Here is a 21,854-nt window from a genome sequence, read left to right as displayed (position 1 = left end):
AAAAAAAATCTACTCGTATTTAAATAATGATATGGTATTAATGTATTATTTTTTTAATAAAAGTCATGGAATTTTGCTGTATATAATTAATAATATCAAGATATTTATTATCGTTTGTTTGAAATTTAGTTATCATTTTTCGATTTAAAGTATTTATAATTATAAAGATTATGAAATTAAGTTGAAGGATATAGTATTTTAATTATTAAATTTCTATAAGTTTTCTTATTAAGATTATTTTAAATGACTGGGGAGCAGAAGGAGGCTTTAGGGTTAAAGTCAAAAGGTTTCATGATTATAGATTTATAATTACTGATTTTGAAAAGATATAAGTCGTTCTGTAAGTCAAACGTTATGTAGAAATATCTTGATTCATGGATATTGTAAATTTGCTGATAAAGGATGCATTTTTAATCATGAAACTGTAAAATTTATACGGATTTTTTAAAGGAAAAATATTGATATAATTATTAGTATCGAACTTATGAAAAGAATAATAATTCTTCCTCCTCTGAAATGTTGTTTTTTTTTTTTTAGTTATTAATTAACATTACTTTTAGGCTTAAAAAAAATATTCCTGATTTAACATTATCCACTTCTAACACTGTATTTCCGAAGACATATTCTCGGTTAATAGCACAAGTTCCTGATTTTGTTCCACGTTCTCAATTGTGTATGTTATTTTTGTCTAAGTTTTGGTGGTAATTTTAATATGTCTAGCTTTATCTAATCAAACGCTTAATTCTCAATCATCTGCTTCAATCAAGTTAAAATATATAAGGTTTATATTATTATATCTCTAACGAGTGAAAGGAACCAGGATTCTTTGTCTGAGTCAGCTTCCCACGATTTAGTAGATACAAATTTTAAACAACCTTCTATTGATCAAGAATTTTCAAAACTCGATATTAATTTTGTTCTAATCTTCTTTATTTTTATTTTAAGTTTATGCGTTATAGACACCTGATAATTTTCTTTCTTATCCCTTTTATGATACAAATTCTCTGTCTTCAAATAATTTTTATGATTATGAGATTTATTATAATCAAACACCTTTATATCAACCGGTATTTATTTTTTTATCTTTCCTTTTTAATATTTTTTAGTTACAATATCATTTATATGCATCACCAGCACCGTATAGGACAAATTTAGAGCCATATCAAAGAACAATTCATGATTTTTTTATGTCTGATACTCTTCGTGAAGATCTTCAAAAAAAATCAGAGGCTATTCATCAGACTTTAGGAGGTATTGATTTTTTAAATCTTTTTAAATTTAATGAATAAAATAGATTCTAATTTGCCGGATCAGATACTTGGATATCATTCACTCGTTCCTCTTGATACACTTCATAATAAGAATACAAGAATTTTTGGTTATTCTTCTTGGGTATATAAAGTTTTTTCAAGTAATGATGGATATTCATATGTTTTTCGACGATTAGAAGGTTTGTGGTTTTGTTTGTGTGCTTTTTCTTATTTTTATAGGATTTCGTTTATTGAATGAATTTTCTATTAGTTTGATAAAAATATGGAAGAAAATTAGAAACGCAAATATAGTATCTGTTCATGAAGCATTCACTACTAAAGCATTTGGTGATAGTTGTAAGTGATTTATTTTATCGAAATTTATTTTTAATTTTAAGCTATTGTTTTTGTCTATGATTATCATCCACTTTCTATTACATTGTATGAAAAACATTTCGTACAATATTTTCAGAAGGGTTCTGAGTCTAATGATCGAGCTATAATCTCTGAATATATTTTATGGAATTATCTTATTCAAATTATTTCTGCGATAAAATCTATTCATGCTGAAGGTCTTGCTGTTCGAGTTCTTGATCTCACTAAAATTCTATTAACTGGGAAAATGCGGTATTATATATATATGTATATTATTTGGCCTATTTTGTTTAATTGTGAATAAGGCTAAGGATAAATTGCTGTGGAATAATGGATGTCATTGTTTCTGGTTTTCGAAAGAATGACGAGCAATTACAGAATCATGATTTTATATTACTGGGACAATTAATGCTTACTTTAGCATGTAATTCTTTAACTTCTGTTCAAAATATGAAGGAGTCATTTGATTATATTATTCAACATTATTCTAAAGATTTCCATGATATTATTTATTATCTTCTTGAAAATACTGAATCTAAGTCAGCTGACAGATTAGCTACCCTTATTTCCACTCATATCATTGATGCATTTAATAGTTCACTATGGTAATATTATTGCATGTTATATTTATCTATATATATATTTATTATTATAATAGTTATAATGATACCCTTGAGTCTGAATTGTGTCGTGAGTTAGAAAATGGAAGATTAGTTCGTTTATTATGTAAATTCGGGTTTATTAATGAAAGACCAGAATTTGATCATGATAAATTATGGTCAGAAACAGGTGATAGATATCTTATTAAATTATTAAGGGATTACGTTTTTCATCAGGTTGATGAAAATGGTAATCCTGTAATTGATATGGCACATGTTATTAGTTGTTTAAACAAAGTTTATACTTGATATTGTTGGATTTTTTTAACATTTAATAGCTTGATGCCGGTGTTGACGAAAAGATTATGCTTGTATCAAGGGATGAGCAGAATTGTTTAATAGTAAGTTATAAGGAGGTAATATATAAAATTATATATAATATTATTATTAAAATATTTAGTTGAAAAACTGTATTCAGTCAGCATTCCTTGATTTAACAAAGAATAGTTAATAAATATTTTTTGATATAACTATATTTAATTTGATATTGTAATTAAATGTTATTATAAGCAGATGTTTATGATTAGAATATAAATGTTTTATTATTAAGCATTACTAAATCATGCCCTTACATTTTTATTCATATTACAATTTGTTCTAAAAACGGATTTTTAATTTCTTCGCTTCCATCTACAGGTGAAAAAAGTACTAAAGTAGTACCACGGATAACGACAAGTCCAAGTTGTCGTTTTTGATCTGTAATATTTCCATCTTCGCCTAAAACAAATTGTTATTTAGCATATCTGCGTTTTTAGTTTAAATTAAATTACCTCTTAAATTTTCAATTACTTCATCTAATACTAAATTCATTAGTGGATCATAACCTTTTAAAATCCCCACAACTATATATATTTAATAAAGTATAATTTCTTGGAAATAATCCTACTTTCTCTTCCTCCCATAAACTTTACCCTTACTTTTTGATCCTGATACTTCCCTAAATCTAGAATTGCTTCTTTTTTTGGCTTGTCACTTTTTTATATTATTAAAAATATTATATCTAATAAAATAGGATTACAACACTGTAGACATATATCCTCGATCACGAATATTATAATCGCTATTCTTTCCAAGATCGTAATTCTAGTTATAATTATTAGTTTCCATTTTAAAAGTGACATGATGAAAACTACTCGATTCATAATTTGTGGTAATTTTAAAAATATTTTTTATTTAGACAATAATATTCCTAGACGTTGCAACAAAATCTATATAACAAAATTGTTTGAATTTTTTTAAGTTTAATAGTAACTTTATTTCTTAATTACTTTTTGAGATTTTAACAGTTGAAGCTTTTTAAAAGTATCGGTTAACCGTGTTCTGATTAAAAAAAGATCACTACAATAAAAATTAAAATAATATTGTTATTAAAGTGGTATTCTTCAGAGATTAGAGTAGTTTGTGATATATTGTTATAAAATAAGGATAGTTTTTTCTTTCAACTAAGTCTGGTTAATTGAAATTGAAAAGATTACAAGATTTTGAATTATAGAGTTATATTTGAAAAATTGGCTTATAGTGCCTTTACTATAAAAACCAGGTTAAATTTTAACAAGTATTTACTTTTATTTTTTCTTTTTTTTAGTTTATAATTTTTCAGGAAAAAAAATGAATATCAGTGAACTTCTTGCAAATACTCTTTCTTCCGACGCACGGCTTCGAGCTGATGCAACACAACAGTTGGAAGCCATAAGTCATAATCATTGGGTATTATATGTTTTTAGGTATTTTTTATTACATTGATTTTTTTTAGTCTGTTTATATGCATATACTTTCTCAAGAACTTGTTAACGAGCAATCTCCATCGCATATAAGAAGTGCATCAGGATTAGCTCTTAAAAATTCTTTGACTTCGAAAGTTTGAAATTTTGGTGTTGATACATATGTTTTTAATGTATATACAGGAAAGATATAGACAAGAAGAATATAATCAGAAATGGCTTTCTTTAGAACAATCCTTAAAACAGCAGATTAAGCAAAATGTAAGGAATTTCATTATTTGTGTCATTAAAATATTTAGTTTTTATAGACTATTTTAACATTAGCATCTCAAGATGGAAAAGCAGGACAAGCTGCTGCACAATTTATTGCGTCTATCGCTGCAATAGAACTTCCAATTAATCAATGGCCAGAATTAATGGCTACTCTTGTTCAAAACGTATCAGAGGGACAAAATTCGAATTTGAAACAGGCATCTCTTCAGGCAATTGGATATATTTGTGAGACAGTGGTAACTTTTTTATCTATGTTTAGATAGTTATAATGTCTTATCTAGGATCCTAATAATTTGGCTGCTCAATCAAATGCTATTTTGACGGCAGTAGTTCAGGGTGCTCGAAAAGAAGAGCCTAATTCTTCTGTTCGTCTTGCTGCAGTTAGCGCTTTATTTGATTCTTTAGAATTTGTAAAGGAAAATTTTGAGAGAGAGGGGGAGCGTAATTATATTATGCAGGTAGTATGTGAAGCTACACAAAGTGAGGATGTGAGAGTTCAAATAACTGCTTTTGGTTGTCTTGTTCGTATAATGCAGCTTTATTATGATAAAATGAAGTTTTATATGGAGAAAGCTCTTTTTGGTCTTACAGTTCTTGGTATGAAGCATGATGATGAAAAGGTTGCATTGCAAGCAGTGGAATTTTGGAGTACTGTATGCGAAGAAGAAATAGATGTTAATTTAGAAATTCAAGAGGTATTTTTTACTATTTCTGTTTACTAAGTTTGATATGATATTTAGGCTCTTGAAAATGGTATTACATCAGAAAGAGAAAATTTTCAGTTTGCTAAGATTGCTCTTCCGGAAGTTTTGCCGGTTTTGCTGCAATTGATGTGTAAGCAAGATGAAGATGTAGATGAAGATGAGTGGAATATATCTATGGCGTCTGGAACATGTGTCCAGCTGTTCTCTCAATGCGTGGAAGGCATAATTGTTGGCCCCGTATTGACATTTGTTGAAGCCAATATTAGAAGTGATGACTGGAAACGTAGAGAAGCTGGTGTTATGGCACTTGGATCTATTCTGGAGGGGCCTGATCCAAAGTTATTGGAAACGTTGATGCAAGAGGCTTTACCTGTTTTAATTAGTATGATGTCGGATCCTGTGGTTCAGGTTCAAGATACTACTGCTTGGACTTTAGGACGTATATCTGATTTAGTTATAAATGCTATTTCCCCTGAAATTCATCTTCCTAGTTTGATTCATGCTCTTTTAAATGGTCTGAATGCAAATCCTCGGATAGTTTCTAATTGTTGTTGGGTTCGTGTTTTTTTTTTGTTTTTTTTATTTTAATTGTAGTATTAGGCTTTAATGAATCTTTCTGAGCAGCTTGATGGTTGTTCTTATGGGTCTAAACAACAGACATCAATTATGTCTCCATATTTTGAGAATATTGTGTCATCATTGCTTGGTGTAACTGAACAGTATATAATTGGTATAATTTTATATAATTATTCTGATTATTTTAGGACTACAAATGAAAATAATTCTCGAACATCTGCATATGAAGCTTTATCTACTATCGTTACACATAGTTCTTTAGATATGATACCAATAGTATCAAGGTTATTAATTGTAATACTTGAACGGTTAGAACGTACAATAGCTTTTCGCGATCAAATTATTGGGGTTGATGAACGCACTAATCATGAAAAACATCAATCTAATCTTTGTAATACGTTAACCGTAAGAAATATATTCTTGAAAATATAAAATTTATACAATTTTAGAGTATCATTAGGCATTTAGGTGCAGATGCACGTCCTTCTTCTGATAGAATAATGGCTATTTTATTCCAACTTATTCAGGGTGCATCACGACAGTCCATAATTCATGAAGATGTTTTTTTAGCAATTAGTGCTTTAACTTTAGGTAATGTTTTTATTTTTAAGTAAATTTTATAATATATGATTCAGTTTTGAATGGATATTTTTGCGTCTATTTGGATTCTTTTGTTCCATTTTTGTATTCTGCACTTTCTAATATTGAAGAATATCAGCTTTGTTCTATTGCTGTTGGTTTAATAGGTGATATTTCTCGTGCATTAGGTGATAAAGTGATTCCATATTGCGATAATTTTATGACTCATCTTCTTCAAAATCTTCAAGTAAGCTAGAATCTGATATAGTATTTTATTTAGCTTTTATATAGAGCTCAGTTTTACATCCTAATGTTAAACCTGTAATTTTGTCATGTTTTGGGGATATCGCTCTTGCAATTGGAAGCAATTTTATGAAATATTTAGAAGTAGTTATGCAGCTTTTACAACAAGCATCTACGATATATTCTACTCCTGATCAGGGCTATGAAATGATTGATTATGTAAACCAGTTACGAGAAGGTATTGTGGAAGCGTATGTTGGTATTGTTCAAGCATTAAAAGAAGAAAAAAAATGTTTTTTATATTAATGTGAATTATAAATGCTAATAATGTATAGCTAATCCACTTCTTCCTCATATTCCGCATATATTTCGTTTTTTAGCAATGATACATAACATTCATGATAAATCAGAAAGTCTTACTCGTGCCATGATTGGTTTGTTAGGGTTCGTTAAATAATTAAATGACTATAGATATTCTAAATATAATAGTGATCTTGCTGAAATTATTCCTAGCAATCAAATTTCATCGATGTTTCAAGTAGAATGGGTTAATGAATGCCTAAAGCAAGGAAGAACTAAGCCTGGATATTCTTCTGCTACTAAAGAAATTGCACGATGGAGTACTGAGCAAATTAAGGCTGTGATAAATGGAAAATGAAATTATTGTTATTTCATTAGAAGATATGAGCATAATGATCATTAGAATACATGTGTAATGCTTTGATGGTCTTCTATTTATTTTATAATTTAAAGTTTGTTTTTGTAAAAGCATGTATCATCTATTTTTTATTTTCTATAATTAGGATTTATATTTATAAAATATTGATTTTAAAATTAATATTATTATGGTTATTTTAAACATTACAAATATGTATTACAGGATTTAAGAATTTTATGGGCCGTCGTCTGATTAATCATTTTTGTCTTCATCAAGATTTTCGACTTAGAATATTTAGTGTTATATATATAATTAATATATTAAAGATTACCTATGATATTTCCACTAGGATATAAGTTTTTTTCTTCTAATATTTTTTGTTTAGTATCATATCTAATAATTTTCCTAGGCATAGGTGATACTAATTGGAAATTAAATTTATGAACATAATTCAATGGTTTTTCTATTGGCTCATGTATCTCTTTTATGTTTATATCGTAACATTCAATAAATGCGTAAATTTCTTCAATAGGTACGTTTGCATCAAATTTTCTGACAATGCGTTCTCCGTTTTGTAATCTTAAGCTAACTTTTGCAATCTGAGAAGAATCCGAAGTTGGTTCTGGAAATAGTTTAGATGCTCTCCATATTCTCCATTGAGATTTATTTGCTTCAAGAATTCTAGCATCATTTAGTTCCTTTTGCCTTTTTTTCTCTATTTCCATCCTATGCTTTTCTTCTTCTTTACGTTGTAACATTCTTTCTCTATCAATTGCTAAAGATGCTTCATAAGCATTGTCTTGTTGAATACGTATTTGTCTTGCAATAAGTTGTTCTTCTCTCGTAGATTGTAATCTTCGAATTGTTGACAAATGTTGTACAACGTATGTTTCTAGAGTTGCAATCATATCGTTTGGCAATATAAATCCTTCTATGCGAGCTAATGATGATGCACTTGATGTATTTGAAGAATGTAAGTGTGAAATACCTATTGCAATGAATGGAAAGCGAGTACAATTAAGGTTATTTGATACTTTTAATGTTAGATAAATAAGTTTAATGCTTATTTTTTATATACTTTGAAATGCCTCTGGTTCATGAACACTTCCTGCCCATACTAATATATTGTTATTTTTAATGAATTCGATCAAGTTTTCGTTTGTAAGAGTAATTCTATAAAAAATGTTATTCAAAAAATAGAAGAATATATATTTACCGATTAAAAGAATAGGTATCATCATGTAAATCGCTTTGTAAAATTACCATAAAAAACATTAAATCTTTTTTTGCAACTTCCAATGCTTCTACATATCCACCTTCAAAAAACGGAACATGATCAACCCCATGTTCCTGTTCAAATTTTCGAATAAATTTTTCAGATGTGTTTTTTGAATTAAATTTTTGAAATTGTCCAGCGACTAAATTTGGAGGACTTAATCCCATAAATTTAGATAAAAAAGGAAACATTCTTGTAAAAAAACATATTGTCTTTGATACTGCTTTACATAATATAGAAAGCGGGATAACAATTAATGTGAAAATTGATGAAGTTATAGGATTTGTATTTAAGATTTCCGGTGATCGTTGAGATAAATCATTATTATAATTTATATCTGTTGAATCATTCATAGGACTTTCAGATGTTGAAACTTGTTGTAAATTTCCCTCATAAATTGATGATATAGCTTTCTATAAAATTGAAAATTAAAAAAATAAATACTAAGTAGTTATTACTTCTAAATTCCATTCATAATTTTCAAGGATTTCCAAAGATATTTCTAAATTATTAATTTGTGTTATTGACTCAAATGATTGAAGTATATCTATTTCTTCCTGTGTCAAATTCCTATTATCCATTTTTTTAAGAATTTTTTAAATTATGATCTGGTCGATATTTCGTAAAACTGTTATGCTACTTTTTAAAATTGAATTTTAAGGTTTGGTAAAGTTTAAAAAAATAGATAGCATTACTTTTAATATTTTATTTAGCTTCCTCTTTTTATACTATATAGGACTTTCTAGTGCTGAGATTTTTTTAAGGAATGTCTTTTGATTTGAATGAAAATCCATATATCTCTAAATTATCTTCATCAATATTAATTCTTTTTCTTTCATTTTTAGGAATTTTAGGTGTTTTTGTCATTGTTTTTGTTATATATCACATAAATGGTCATTGTCATAATTCTGTTTTTTTAGGTCATGGAAATTCTGAGCAATATGAAGATTTAATACATGAAGAAGCTGTATTAATGCAAACAGCTAATGAAGGAGAGATAGAATCTTATTTTCGGGCAAAAGGTATTTTTATAGAAGGATGAATTTTAGTAATTGATATTGTTAGCATTTCAAGAGGCAAATCCTCCAGGTAGCATGTTAACTGATATTAGTCTTTCTCAATTTATGTCTATCCAAGAAAAGGGGGTTTCTGCATGGGAATTTGAAGCTTTTTTTGAAAATATGAATTGTTTTGTAGAGGCTAGGACTGAAATAACATTTTATGATAGTGAATGCAGTGTTCAAACAAATTTACCTATTCCAAAAACTAATGAAACATATTATTGGGAAGCTAAGCTATATGATTTTTCTGATAATATTATTGCTTCCATTGGATTAACAACAAAACCTTATCCTTTATATCGGTTACCTGGTTTGTTATTTTTCTTAGGACTATTTTGAATATTAAATTAATTATAGGATGGAATAAATATTCCATTGCTTATGTTTCTGATGGTTCAAAGAGGCATAATCAGCCGTTTTTAGGTAAACCTTATGGACCTGTGCTTAAACAGGGAGATGTTATCGGTGTTGGATATAAGCCCCGAACGGGCACTGTTTTTTTTACGAGGAATGGAAAAAAATTAGAAGATGCCGCTCAGTTATTAAAGACCAACTTGTTTCCCACTGTTGGTGCAAGTGGTCCATGTCAGATTCATGTGAATTTTGGTCAATATGGATTTGTTTTTATTGAAGCTAATGTGAAAAAATGGGGATTAGCGCCAATGGTAGGAACGTTGGCGCCACCTCCTGCTTATCAATCTGCTCTTCTTACACCTCCTGCGTATCAAGATTCTATATCGCGATATTATCAAGGACAATATGGTTTTTCAAATAGAAATATTATTACTGATCCTTCAGGAGTACCAAGAGATAATGAAAATATAATTAATATACTTGAATAAAAAAGTACTTAATGTCAGTTATTGTTTGACTTACTTTTGAGAAAAAGGTTCTAATAAGATATATATTTAATTAATAATGGTTCTAAAGTTTATCGAGATGTAATATAACTTATGGCATATATGGTTGTTCTTATTTAGCATTGTTTTATTGAATTTATATATTTGTTTGATTGAAAATGTTTTAGATAATATTTTTGCGTAAGTTTTGATTATAATAGTACTGAGCTTTGTTTTTTTAACTATTTATGAAACGTTATTTATTGAATATGTTTATTTGTTGAATATTTTAATGTTTAAAAACAAAAAATATATAATTTGGTAATTATATATCTTAATATTATATTTTTATGTTTTATGTTATTATTTTGTAGTTTAAAAAAATATTGAAAATTTGTTGTATTAGTTAGAAGTCTTATTAACATACTTCAATTAATTTTTATGGTCTGTATATTGTGTTAAAAAATATAAACTATAAAATATTTTTATTATTTCATTAGTATAAAAGTTTGTATTTAATTTTTTATTTTATTAAGTATATTTCATATGTTTTTATAATATTATGTTTAATCATTTGTTTTTTAGGAAAAAGTCAATTTAATTATAAATAAAATAATATTTCCTGCAATCATATAAATCAATTTTATTTGAAAAAATAAATTAATATTAAGTTTTTATCTGTATAAATTATTTAAAATTATAATATCATAATTTTACTGCATATTGTATTTTAAATTATTTAATTTGTAGTTCATGCTATAATATTATGATTTCTAAATATTTTTATTCAAAAATTTTAGAAACAATGTAAAATTAACATTTTAAGTTCGTAAAAAAAATTGATTTAAATATAATTTATTTTTATAATAAAAATCAGATTTTTGGAATTTAATATTTATAATTGATGAAATAATAATATCAAAAATATTAATATACTAAAATTGATATTATTAAATTATTTATTTAATAATAATATCTCCTGATGATATTATTGATTTAGAAAAAGAAACTTCTTTTTCCTCATTAATCAGTTCTGCTTTAATTACCTAACTTTGTTAATGATAATAAAAAAAATATGCCTTACATCAATATTAAATAGAAGTGTTTTTATGTTAAAATTAATAGACACTGGGAAAAATGATTCGGTATCGCTATTATTTTCTAGAGTTATTTTTTTGCTATCAGATTGATTAAAAGAGTTGATTTCAGGAATAAACCATTCTAACGATTTTTTTTCATGGTTTATAATAATTTCATCAGTAGTTTCTAGAACGGTTGAATAAGATCTAGCAATTAGTTAGCATTAATAATTAATAAAATATTAATTTTTTACTGTAATGGAATAGATATCAATACATTTTGAAATTCATATTCATTTGAAGTGAGTTCATATTCTATATTCATTTCAATATGTTCATTGTTTTTACATGTCCATAAATTAACTGAAAATATTAATTATTGTAGATAAAAAATGAAAAATAATAACCAGTAAGTGGAAAAATGATGTTCTCTTTTTTTTTTATTATTTTCCATTTTAATAAACTAAGAGAGTTGTTTACTGGAAATGGTTTTGTTAAATTACGGTGAACAATTACTTTATTCAATAGAAATTGTGATTTATCGATGTTAGGATGTGTTTTGTATTGGATTTTCTCTTCTTCATTGTCGCATAAAAAGATGCGAAAAAATGCAGCGTCTGGTTGTAATATACGTAAATGAAGATCTCCTTTAATCTCTATACTTTCAAAACCATTATCTTTTGTTTTTATAATATGAATATCTTCAAATAATTTAATTTGGATGTTTTCAAATTCATCTCCTTTAATATTACATTGTTTCATACTAACGTCTGAAAATAAATGTTCTTTTAAATTCTTACTTTGTTTTGTATTTTCATAATTATCAATTTGTTTGGGTTTTTTACTTAATTGCATTCCTTTTCCTTTTAATGTAACAGATCTAATAAAATTAAATATACATATATAGATGAGAAAAGTAATAATGTATACTTGTCGACCTGTTTTTTTCCAATATCTTGAATATTATGAAATAAATTCATATTTTGTAATGATTGAGAAACTGACTGGTATTGATTGCTAGAAAGTGACTGAAAATTATTAAATCCTTTTTTTGATGACTCTTTCCTTTGCAGTTCGAATTGTTTTGCTCTCCTTTTTCTTTCTTCTCCGGCTTCTAATTCTTTGTTTTTAGCAATTATTTCTTGAATTTTTTCTTCATGACTATCCATTTCAAGAAAACTTTTTATTTGAGCAAATGAAAGGTTTTCTCGATAGCCATATGATGTTATTTCATCAAAAGCATTAAGTAATTCGAATGCATTATGAAGGATTTCTCGTTCGTCACAAGAATGACATATATTTATTACAGTTTCAGTAAAAAGATGAAGAGTGTTAATATCTTGCAAAATATTAGAGTGAATATTAGTGATAAGAATCATATAAAGTTCTTCTAGAGGTTGGTAAACATAACGTATGTAATCAGTTTCAATAGTAGTATGCTGTATTCCAGTATTTGCTAACTGAGGAAAAGTCGCAAGTAATTTCTCTATTCTAGCTTTTGGAATATCCCTAAATTGTCGAGAAAGAATAGCTAATTTTTATTTAATGAGGTTCTGAAAAACTGTTCTTTTTTTTTACTTTTACCACCTCTAGTACATATTGAAGCAGCAAGTATAACCTGTAGTATTATTTCATGCCCTAAAATATATGAAAAAGAAATACCATTTTTGTTTATAAAGATATATATTGTTTAATTTTATAATAAATTTGTAAATGATATAAAATTTATAACCTTTTTATTCGATAATTTAAAAATAAGTATATGAAATAAAAATGCATACATTTTTGAAGTTAATGAATAAATATATTATTCTTTTATGTTTTTAAATATAAACATTTTGTTTGAAAAAAATGTAGTAATAATATTTAATATTTTGTATTATATCTGATTTTATTTCTGAAAGTTTTAAAATAAAAAGCATTATAAAATATTTTATTTTGATATGTAGATTTAAGGTAAATATCTTATGATATATATATATTATGAATAAATTTTATAAAAATATAAAATATGAAAATTTACTAGTTATTTGAAAAAAATGTAATTTATATGTAATAGTTTATTAAAACAATATGTTATTAAATGTACTATTATTATCAAAAATTAAAACCTTTTAGATAAGTTGTTTTATTAGAAAATGATTGGTATTTATTTTTTTAATTATATGATATTTGTATAATTTTTTTTATAATTATTCATTTTTTTGAAATTTTGATAGTTTATGATTTTTTATAATGTAGATTTATGGATTTAAATTTATAACTTATGATGTGATATAGGTTTAAATTATTGAAATTTTAATGAAATTATATATTTTTAGTAATTTTTTAAAATAGTTTATATTTATTAATTTTTAGAGTATAATATTAATGTTAAATATGGATTATCAATAAAAAAAGATGTAATGCAAAGTTTTTAATATTTTTTTAATTAGATATATTTTTGAATTTTTATAGTTTATATTTTATAACAGTTATTATTATTATAAAAAAATTAAAGTAAAATAGTTTGCAAAATAAATTTAGTAAATCACTATAAAAATGATTTTAGAAACATAATTACATATATTTTTTTTAATAATAGTTGTTTTTATTTAATAAATTATGATAAATAATAATAATAATTAATGGGTATTTTTTGGGTTTTTAATAATTATTTATAAAATTATTTTTTTTATGAAGCTTGAAATTAAATATCTTAGTGTATTTTTTTTTATTAATGATTTCTTAAATTTTGTGTATTTTAATAAGGTTTTATACGTTTCTATATGTTTTGATGTATTTTTTTGAGTGTTAAAATTAATATAAATTTTTAATTGGGTTCATTGACTAATGAAATTTTTAATTGAGTTCATTGACTAATGAAATCTTTAATTATTTTTCATATTTGCGTAAAGAAGCATGATTAGATTATGTGTAAAATTTTTATTATGTTTTTTAATTAGAATATTTTAATAAAATATATAATATTGATTTTTCTTTAATAAGTTCTATATTATATTTTTATTATGATGAAATTGTTATTGAATCATTGGTGCAAATTCATATGCCTATTTTATTTATAAGAGATATAGTCATAATTATTTTTATTGAAATTTTTAACATTTTTAAAAATAACTTCAATTTACATTAAACTTTTTATTTGTTTTTACTTATTGATATTTGTAGCTTAATACATTTTTATTATTATAATAAAACAATAGAATAAACTGATGTTTTTATTTAAGAATTTGTTGTTTTTTACTTTATAATTTTTTTAAGTATTTTTTCTTGTTTTTATATTTTTCTGTTTCATTTATTTTTTTGAATGATTTAATATAATTAAATTGAAATACATTAAGTTATTAGTAGTATAAATCTATGATATTTTTAGTATTACATGGTTTTAAATTAGTTTGAAATTTAATTTTTGTGTAAGTAATAAATTGTTAAATTATAGTACTATACTCTAAAGATTATAATTTTTGAAAGTTAAATACAAAAAAAAGTTTAAAATATTAACATGATTTCTTACAGGATATAAATATGATAGTTAATTTATCTAGAATTATTTAATAAATTAAATTTTACGAAAGAAAATACACTTTATATAGAATATTTATAATTAGATATATTTGATGGAACTAGATGTGTATAATATTAAATTTCTAGATAAAAATATTGAACAAAAATTTGTCTTAATTATATAAGGAATTACTAGTTATACTTTTATATTCTATATATCGTTAAATATTTTAGATCGATTTACGCTAAAAATGAATTTTGATAATTTTAATGGTAATATGATAATATTTAGTACATGTTTATTTATTTATTATTGTTAGAACGTCCTCGAATTAGGAAAAGTTATACAGATGATGTTTCTAAATTATTAAGTTCTAAGCTTCTTATGGGATGGGCTTTATTAGATGATTATTGTAATAATCATTTTGTATGAATATAAATAATTTAATTTTTATTTATGGATCTAGGTACCTCTTATGCGCTCTCCTCATAATAAATTTTTAAAAGAATGTGTACTATGTGTTGAAGAACAAGAACATTATAACAATATGCAATTAAATCGTGAAATTATGACTACTGATGAACGTTTTGAAAAAAAAGAAAATAATAATAATGAGAAAGATGATATATCTTCTTTTCCTTGCAATAACTATTCTACTCGATTACCTGAGTGGTTACAGATATTAGATCATGCTTCAAATAATATATTTTCTTCTCTCAAAAAATCTTCTCTTGCAATCAATTCTGCAAATGTTGAATTAGAGCTACATTTAATTTCAAAAATAAAGTTATGTGTGGAAACTTTAGAATCCCTTGAACGATGTAAAATTTATTTAAAAAAAAAGATTTAATTTATAAATAATATAAATGTATTATAGAAAAAATGCATAACTGTAATCATAATTGTATTATAAACTTTCTTCTTTGTAATTATCATTTAAATAAATATACTGTTTTTCTAGAATTAATATAATTTTTCGCAATTTAAATTCAGAAATTCCAATCATTTCTGCTCCTTTAGAAATTAAAGTTTTTGTAATATTTGGCAGAGTGCTAGAAAGAGAAAAAATCTTGTAAATAAGTTTTCCGCTTTTAAATATAGTGTTTGAAGTATATGATTTAGCATTATATGACTCAAATAATGTATAATAATTATGCGTTGAATTAAAACATTGATTTGTTTTTTTCAATTCATTTATAGGAAATATATTTAATAAAAATTTTGGAACTATAAGAAGTTTGGAAAATAAAATATGAAACGCTATAATTACCTTTTATATATGAGCTATCGGATAGTTGAATGCTTAAATCATTTAAATAATTGTCTATTTCTTCTTTCGATATTTGTGAAATTTTATTAATATCTGTTTTTGTATAGTTAATATTAGTTAGTTTGTTATAATTTTGCGAATTCATTGTAGCAAGCCATATGCTCCAGTCTTTAAGATTGTTGTACGCATAGTCTTTTAAATTTTCAATATCATAATGATCAATTTGGAAATAAAGTCTTGTAGAAATCAGTAGTATAGCTAATAAAATAACTTCTGGCATAGTATTTAAGTTTTTTTCATGTATTAATTGTCGATTAGTGAATGAAATATTTAAACAATATGCGAGTTTTAATGTTGGTAATATAAGTTCTACTAATATAGAATTCAGCAGTAAAAATTTAAATATGATTAAATTACATGGAAGATAAAGACCTCGAATATATGTTACCAATATAGGATATATATTTAAAGGTGGAAAATCTATTTTATATAAAATATAAAATGCAGAAAATATGGAATAAGTTGCATTTAGCACTTTTTCGTATGATGGAAATACCTGATATAATTGTTGAGTATATATGTATATATATATAATTATATTACCGTTGGAGATAATATATTTTGATAATGAGGTTCCATACATTTACGGATTTCAAGTGGTATTATAGATGATGTTTGCATATATGGGACTTTGCCGGACTTCATAAAACTAGTATTATTAATGTATATTTATCTTTTCAAAATAATGCATTACTTATAAAGAGTTGATATGGTAATAATTGATCTAAGATTTAATAATCCGAGATAACATATGCTAATAGTATCAATAAGTTTTGGAAATTTTGTTATCTAGATGTATTGGTATTTTTTTAGTAAGTAATTCGGATATTACTTTATATGACATATTATCATTTGAATTTCCTTGTATTAAATTCTTTGTATAAATATGTTAGAACGAAATGGCTTAGATAATAATTAACATTTAACCAACATCATGATATTTAATATTTTTTTTTGTATTTTTTTGAAATAATTTATTTGATGTTAATAATGTCAAGTAGATTTTCCATATATTTCGAACAGCTAAATATTTATGAATATGCACATAAACATAATAGACCTACTAGGCTCCAGATTTCTTGATATTCCATGAGTATGGATTAGGCACCATACCTGTGTTTTTAAAATTTGCTGAAAACAATGTAAAAATAAGTTTTTTCCTTCGTTTCCGTAAAGAACTTGTTTTTTAAAAAAAAGCAATATATAGATATAACTATACCTTTAGACTTTTTCTTATGTTTGTCAGTTGTAATTACTTTTCTCCTTCTTAATGGTTGATTTTTATTTAAATTGATAGTATTATCTATTTCAATAATTCCCTAAAAAAAAAAGCATAAAATATTTGATCATTGCTCTTACTTGAACAAGGTGTCCATTAGTGCAGTAAGTTAAGCCTGCATCTATGTAGAATTGTTTAGAGGTACAGTTATCTATACCACACCTTGAATTTTGATTAAATTGATATAGATTCATGATATTCCTGTTATTTCTCGATATTCATCATTTTTTTATACGATCTTATTTAAATATGATATATATAAATTACATAAATAATAATACTCCAGTTATAAATACATATATATATATATATTATAATATGTAATATGATTTTATGAAAAACATCTTTAATTTTATATGCATATAATATGATTTTACTTTGGAGCTTCTTTGACAGCTAAGGCTACTTCTTCTCCCATAGCTGAAACGACTGTAATAAGTAAATCTTTTCCTTCGTTAAATTCCGAAACAATTTTTTCCCCTAATTCACCTTCTGGAAGGCGAATATCATCTTTAGTAGATCCATCTGATGTTATTAGGCTAAGATATCCGTCATCAATGTTAATCTAATAAAATGTTAAAATAAATTGCTATTCATACTAATTGATAACCAGTTGATATTCAGTGCGTGAAATATTAGGAACATCCATATTATGCGTAGAAGGTGAAAGATCTTCTAACTTTTTGCCAGTGAAAATCTAAGATATGTTATTTTGATAAATTATTAAAAGTTTGAAATATACATCGATTCCTACTAAATGAACTTTTGCATGACCATGTTTACCTGTTTTTGATGTACTCATATCAACAATCTTAAACATATAAGAACAGTGGTTACATATGTTAGTTTTTAGATACTTTGCATGGGCGTCCTTTAATTACAACATATCCATTTTTGCGAAGAGCAGAACATTGAACTGGGAATGTTGATGATCCACCCGCATCTGTATTAGAAAAACTGATCTAAAAGAATTCATATGGTGTTTATGATGCTAAATGATAAAAACCTCTAGATTATCTGCCATAGTTACTAAAATATATTTTTTTTGATAAATTGTAATTGAGTTTAATTTTTCCAGAAAAAATAATTGTTATACCCTACCCTTTATTTAAAAATATTAATTTTGACCTTTTTATTGAATGATGTTTGATCGTTTTAAAAAAAATTTAGATATTATATTTATATATTATTTATATGATTTAACATTAATATATAAGTTGTTCATATTTTATATTTTTTAATATTATGATTTTTTTATAATTTTTTGACTAATATAATTTATATATTTCAAATGTACTTTTTTCTGTTTTTTTAGAGATTAGTAATTAAAGTATTAAGTATGCTAATTATGTTAATATTTTAAATAATTATATAATGAATTAATGATGAAATATATGTTTGTATATTTATATATGATTATTTCTATATTTTGGATTTTTATGTCTTTTTTTTTTAAAAAAAATCATATGGGTTATATTTTAATAGAATTTATAAACGTATTCATTGATTTAATATGCTAAATTTGGCATGAATATTAATAGAAATGTGTAACATATAAATTAAGATTGAATTATCAATTAACATTTTTTTAATCATTAAATTAAAACATTTTATTATTGAAAAAAAAATATATTTAAAAAATTAAATGACATATATATATATAATTGAATATATACATGTGAAACTTTATTATGAATATTTTTTTTATACATGTTAATTCTAAAATGTATTATATATTAAGTTATATTAATTAATTATATTGATTAAATTATATTAAATCTTACATATTTTTACAGTATATAATATTAATTATAAATTTCCTACGTTATTAAATAAATGAGTATATTTTTAAGTATTTATATTTAAATATATATTTCAATATATTTTGTATGTTTTTTCATTTATTAGTTCGTATTAAGAAAGATAAGATATTCAAATATAAAGAAAAAAATATTCATTATATTTAACTTTAATATTTATCAATATAAAAATAAATGCTCATATTTATATTTAGTAGTATTTTAAAATTATATAATATTATATATTATATACACTTTCATTATTATTTGTACTTATCTTTTTTTTTTTGATTTTCTAATCGTACATAACATATAAAATTAAATGTAATTACTATTAATATAAGTATTTTTTAATTTGTTCAATGTTCTAAGATAAAAGGAATGTATAGTTTTAATTAATATATGATATATTTTAAGTAACCTAATTTATGATTTTAATTAACTATTATTATTTTTTCAATAAGTGCTTATCAAATATAAAAGTAAAAAAACATATTAATTATAGGATATTAGTATTACTATTATTTTTTATTTATTAAATATATTTATATATTTATAAAAAAAGTACATACTATTTGTTCATAATGTTCATATATATCATTGTATTTTTTTTTTTATATAAACATAATTTTATAATGATATTAACTGTAATTATCATAAATACTTTATATTTAATTATATTACTAAATTATCGAAATATAAATATATATCGATTTATCTACAATTTATAAATACATATTTTTTTAAAAAAATATGACTATTGAAAAAAATAAAAAAACAAATACACATGACTTTTTATGGACATTCCAAGAAGAACCGCATAAAACTAGACGTAAAGAAATAATAAAGGCACATCCAGAAGTATTTTTTTTATCTAAAATAGCATTAATATTTATTTTCTAAGGTGATCAAACTTTGCGGACATGAACCACTTACAAAATATATAATATGTATAGTAGTTTTATTTCAATTAGTATCAGCTTATTTGCTTCGCAATGAGAATTGGTTGTCATTAAAATTTTTACTCTATGCATATTTTTTTGGTGCAACTGCAAATCAAAATATATTTCTTTCAATACACGAATTATCACATAATCTCGTATTTAAAAATGCAAAATTAAATCAGTATTTTTCTATTTTTGCAAATCTACCTATCGGGCTTCCATATAGTGCATCATTTAAGGTATCCATTTATAATACTATTTATCATAAATATTTAGATTTCATAGCCATATCACCTATTACATCATAAATACTTAGGAGAAGATGGAACCGATACAGATCTTCCAACGAAATTGGAAGTAATACTCTTTAATAACGTTCTTGGAAAAGCATTTTTTTGGTTAAAAATTACATATTTTTGCATTCTATATTAACTATTATTATATAGTACTTTTCAAATATTCTTTTATGCACTTAGGCCTATATGTTTAAAAAAGATACAATTTACATCATTACATATTTATAATTTATTAATTCAATTTTTATTCGATATTATTTTAATACGATTGGCTGGAAGTGGCGCCTTATTTTATCTTCTTTTTTCATCATTTCTTGCTGGATCGCTTCATCCTTGTGCTGGACATTTTATTGCAGAACATTTTTCAATTATTAAAAATACCAATGAAGCAATTGATACATATTCGTACTATGGAATTCTAAACATTTTAACATACAATGTTGGCTATCATAACGAGCATCATGGTAATTTATATAATTATTTATGCATCTTGATAACATTTATAAGACTTTCCGTTTATTCCTTGGTCTCGTTTACCAAAATTAAATAAAATTGCAAACGAATTCTATAGAAATATCCCATGTCATACTAGCTGGACATATGTAATATGGCAATTTATTACAGATGATCGTGTAGGACTATGGTGTAGGATTAAGAGAAGAAATAAATTAGCATCAATCTCTAAATAAATACATTATTTTTTGTTATCACTAATTTTAGATTTTAATGTATATGTTTTTTTTTTTACGTTTTAGTTTATTTAATACAATGTTATAATACATATTTTTAGATTGCAACTATATATTTATCTTTATATTATTTTAGGCATCTCAATATTATTAAGAATAACTTTAAAAATTAGATACAAACGATATTAATATTATAATAAAAAAATAATTTCATTGATAAATCGAATAATTCACTCAATAATACCTCAATGTTATACTTTTTTGATTATTTAAAACATACTATATAATTATTTTATGAACTATTTTTAAAACTATTTTAAATATCAGTTTAAAAACATAATTTTAAAATACATCAAAACATTAAAATAAGCTCAATGCACATATTATGTCAAAAACAACATATAATAATCTAAATAATTATAATAATCTAATCTAAATCATTTACAATACATATATACGTAATTACGAAAAAACAAAAAAATATATATATTTATAGATTTTAATAATTTCAAAAAACATTTAACATTACTTTAGTGAATAATGTTTTTTATTATTAACATATAAAAACCAATATATATTTCAACATTAAATTTAAATAATATGAATTAAATATTTTTAAACGTAGAGAAAATAATGTATCATTATTAAATAATTCATCAGCACTAACATTTTCTTTAAAACTATATTCAAAAATACATTTATTTATATATTAAACAAAT

At 23.9% G+C, this 21,854-nt stretch overlaps 10 protein-coding genes across 10 annotated transcripts; 5 read left to right on the top strand and 5 right to left on the bottom strand.

Moving 5' to 3' along the window:
• The first annotated feature begins 197 nt into the window (after window positions 1-197).
• Window positions 198-2,779, top strand: T552_02378 (hypothetical protein). The gene is made up of 15 exons (XM_018370923.1): window positions 198-286; window positions 327-424; window positions 475-518; window positions 561-673; window positions 721-766; window positions 814-916; window positions 960-1,067; window positions 1,107-1,251; window positions 1,295-1,450; window positions 1,491-1,607; window positions 1,649-1,877; window positions 1,931-2,230; window positions 2,284-2,521; window positions 2,563-2,640; window positions 2,685-2,779. The coding sequence occupies exons 1-15, from the start codon at window positions 244-246 to the stop codon at window positions 2,733-2,735; spliced, it is 1,869 nt and encodes a 622-aa protein (XP_018225441.1). The 5' UTR covers window positions 198-243; the 3' UTR covers window positions 2,736-2,779.
• Window positions 2,780-2,818: 39 nt separating this feature from the next.
• On the bottom strand, window positions 2,819-3,362 carry T552_02377 (hypothetical protein). Its single transcript, XM_018370922.1, has 4 exons — window positions 3,306-3,362; window positions 3,171-3,256; window positions 3,055-3,126; window positions 2,819-3,001 (listed from the first exon to the last, which is right to left on the bottom strand). Exons 1-4 carry the CDS (start codon window positions 3,314-3,316, stop codon window positions 2,865-2,867), a joined length of 306 nt encoding a protein of 101 aa, XP_018225440.1. The 5' UTR covers window positions 3,317-3,362; the 3' UTR covers window positions 2,819-2,864.
• Window positions 3,363-3,800: 438 nt separating this feature from the next.
• Window positions 3,801-7,083, top strand: T552_02376 (hypothetical protein). Its single transcript, XM_018370921.1, has 14 exons — window positions 3,801-3,839; window positions 3,885-3,991; window positions 4,038-4,142; window positions 4,189-4,266; window positions 4,314-4,514; window positions 4,560-4,973; window positions 5,019-5,537; window positions 5,583-5,701; window positions 5,747-5,963; window positions 6,008-6,149; window positions 6,194-6,384; window positions 6,429-6,672; window positions 6,716-6,824; window positions 6,870-7,083. The coding sequence occupies exons 2-14, from the start codon at window positions 3,893-3,895 to the stop codon at window positions 7,036-7,038; spliced, it is 2,607 nt and encodes an 868-aa protein (XP_018225439.1). The 5' UTR covers window positions 3,801-3,839; window positions 3,885-3,892; the 3' UTR covers window positions 7,039-7,083.
• Window positions 7,084-7,277: 194 nt separating this feature from the next.
• Window positions 7,278-8,940, bottom strand: T552_02375 (hypothetical protein). The gene is made up of 5 exons (XM_018370920.1): window positions 8,773-8,940; window positions 8,255-8,727; window positions 8,117-8,211; window positions 7,370-8,071; window positions 7,278-7,322 (listed from the first exon to the last, which is right to left on the bottom strand). The coding sequence occupies exons 1-5, from the start codon at window positions 8,893-8,895 to the stop codon at window positions 7,291-7,293; spliced, it is 1,425 nt and encodes a 474-aa protein (XP_018225438.1). The 5' UTR covers window positions 8,896-8,940; the 3' UTR covers window positions 7,278-7,290.
• Window positions 8,941-9,034: 94 nt separating this feature from the next.
• On the top strand, window positions 9,035-10,263 carry T552_02374 (hypothetical protein). The gene is made up of 3 exons (XM_018370919.1): window positions 9,035-9,336; window positions 9,380-9,685; window positions 9,733-10,263. The coding sequence occupies exons 1-3, from the start codon at window positions 9,081-9,083 to the stop codon at window positions 10,215-10,217; spliced, it is 1,047 nt and encodes a 348-aa protein (XP_018225437.1). The 5' UTR covers window positions 9,035-9,080; the 3' UTR covers window positions 10,218-10,263.
• An 876-nt stretch (window positions 10,264-11,139) lies between these two features.
• T552_02373 (hypothetical protein) lies at window positions 11,140-13,004 on the bottom strand. Its single transcript, XM_018370918.1, has 7 exons — window positions 12,956-13,004; window positions 12,872-12,911; window positions 12,224-12,824; window positions 11,701-12,173; window positions 11,548-11,656; window positions 11,299-11,500; window positions 11,140-11,260 (listed from the first exon to the last, which is right to left on the bottom strand). The coding sequence occupies exons 1-7, from the start codon at window positions 12,956-12,958 to the stop codon at window positions 11,174-11,176; spliced, it is 1,515 nt and encodes a 504-aa protein (XP_018225436.1). The 5' UTR covers window positions 12,959-13,004; the 3' UTR covers window positions 11,140-11,173.
• A 2,022-nt stretch (window positions 13,005-15,026) lies between these two features.
• Window positions 15,027-15,694, top strand: T552_02372 (hypothetical protein). The gene is made up of 3 exons (XM_018370917.1): window positions 15,027-15,070; window positions 15,118-15,224; window positions 15,265-15,694. Exons 1-3 carry the CDS (start codon window positions 15,049-15,051, stop codon window positions 15,646-15,648), a joined length of 513 nt encoding a protein of 170 aa, XP_018225435.1. The 5' UTR covers window positions 15,027-15,048; the 3' UTR covers window positions 15,649-15,694.
• An 11-nt stretch (window positions 15,695-15,705) lies between these two features.
• T552_02371 (hypothetical protein) lies at window positions 15,706-17,601 on the bottom strand (the record flags this gene model as incomplete). The annotated part of the gene is made up of 10 exons (XM_018370916.1): window positions 15,706-16,025; window positions 16,069-16,440; window positions 16,486-16,624; window positions 16,672-16,777; window positions 16,823-16,917; window positions 16,961-16,989; window positions 17,056-17,151; window positions 17,193-17,306; window positions 17,348-17,447; window positions 17,488-17,601. The coding sequence occupies 10 exons, from the start codon at window positions 17,599-17,601 to the stop codon at window positions 15,706-15,708; spliced, it is 1,485 nt and encodes a 494-aa protein (XP_018225434.1).
• A 133-nt stretch (window positions 17,602-17,734) lies between these two features.
• On the bottom strand, window positions 17,735-18,477 carry T552_02370 (eukaryotic translation initiation factor 5A). Its single transcript, XM_018370915.1, has 5 exons — window positions 18,414-18,477; window positions 18,265-18,369; window positions 18,150-18,218; window positions 18,018-18,104; window positions 17,735-17,972 (listed from the first exon to the last, which is right to left on the bottom strand). The coding sequence occupies exons 1-5, from the start codon at window positions 18,429-18,431 to the stop codon at window positions 17,781-17,783; spliced, it is 471 nt and encodes a 156-aa protein (XP_018225433.1). The 5' UTR covers window positions 18,432-18,477; the 3' UTR covers window positions 17,735-17,780.
• Window positions 18,478-19,917: 1,440 nt separating this feature from the next.
• T552_02369 (hypothetical protein) lies at window positions 19,918-21,179 on the top strand. Its single transcript, XM_018370914.1, has 5 exons — window positions 19,918-20,067; window positions 20,111-20,389; window positions 20,436-20,548; window positions 20,597-20,910; window positions 20,954-21,179. The coding sequence occupies exons 1-5, from the start codon at window positions 19,960-19,962 to the stop codon at window positions 21,133-21,135; spliced, it is 996 nt and encodes a 331-aa protein (XP_018225432.1). The 5' UTR covers window positions 19,918-19,959; the 3' UTR covers window positions 21,136-21,179.
• The last annotated feature ends 675 nt before the right edge of the window (window positions 21,180-21,854 follow it).

This window comes from Pneumocystis carinii (genome assembly GCF_001477545.1).
Source record: "Pneumocystis carinii B80 chromosome Unknown supercont1.10, whole genome shotgun sequence".
Taxonomy (NCBI): Eukaryota; Fungi; Ascomycota; class Pneumocystomycetes; order Pneumocystales; family Pneumocystaceae; genus Pneumocystis; species Pneumocystis carinii.
The sequence above is the reverse complement of the archived record's forward strand: the minus strand, read 5'-3'. Positions and strand labels throughout refer to the sequence as shown.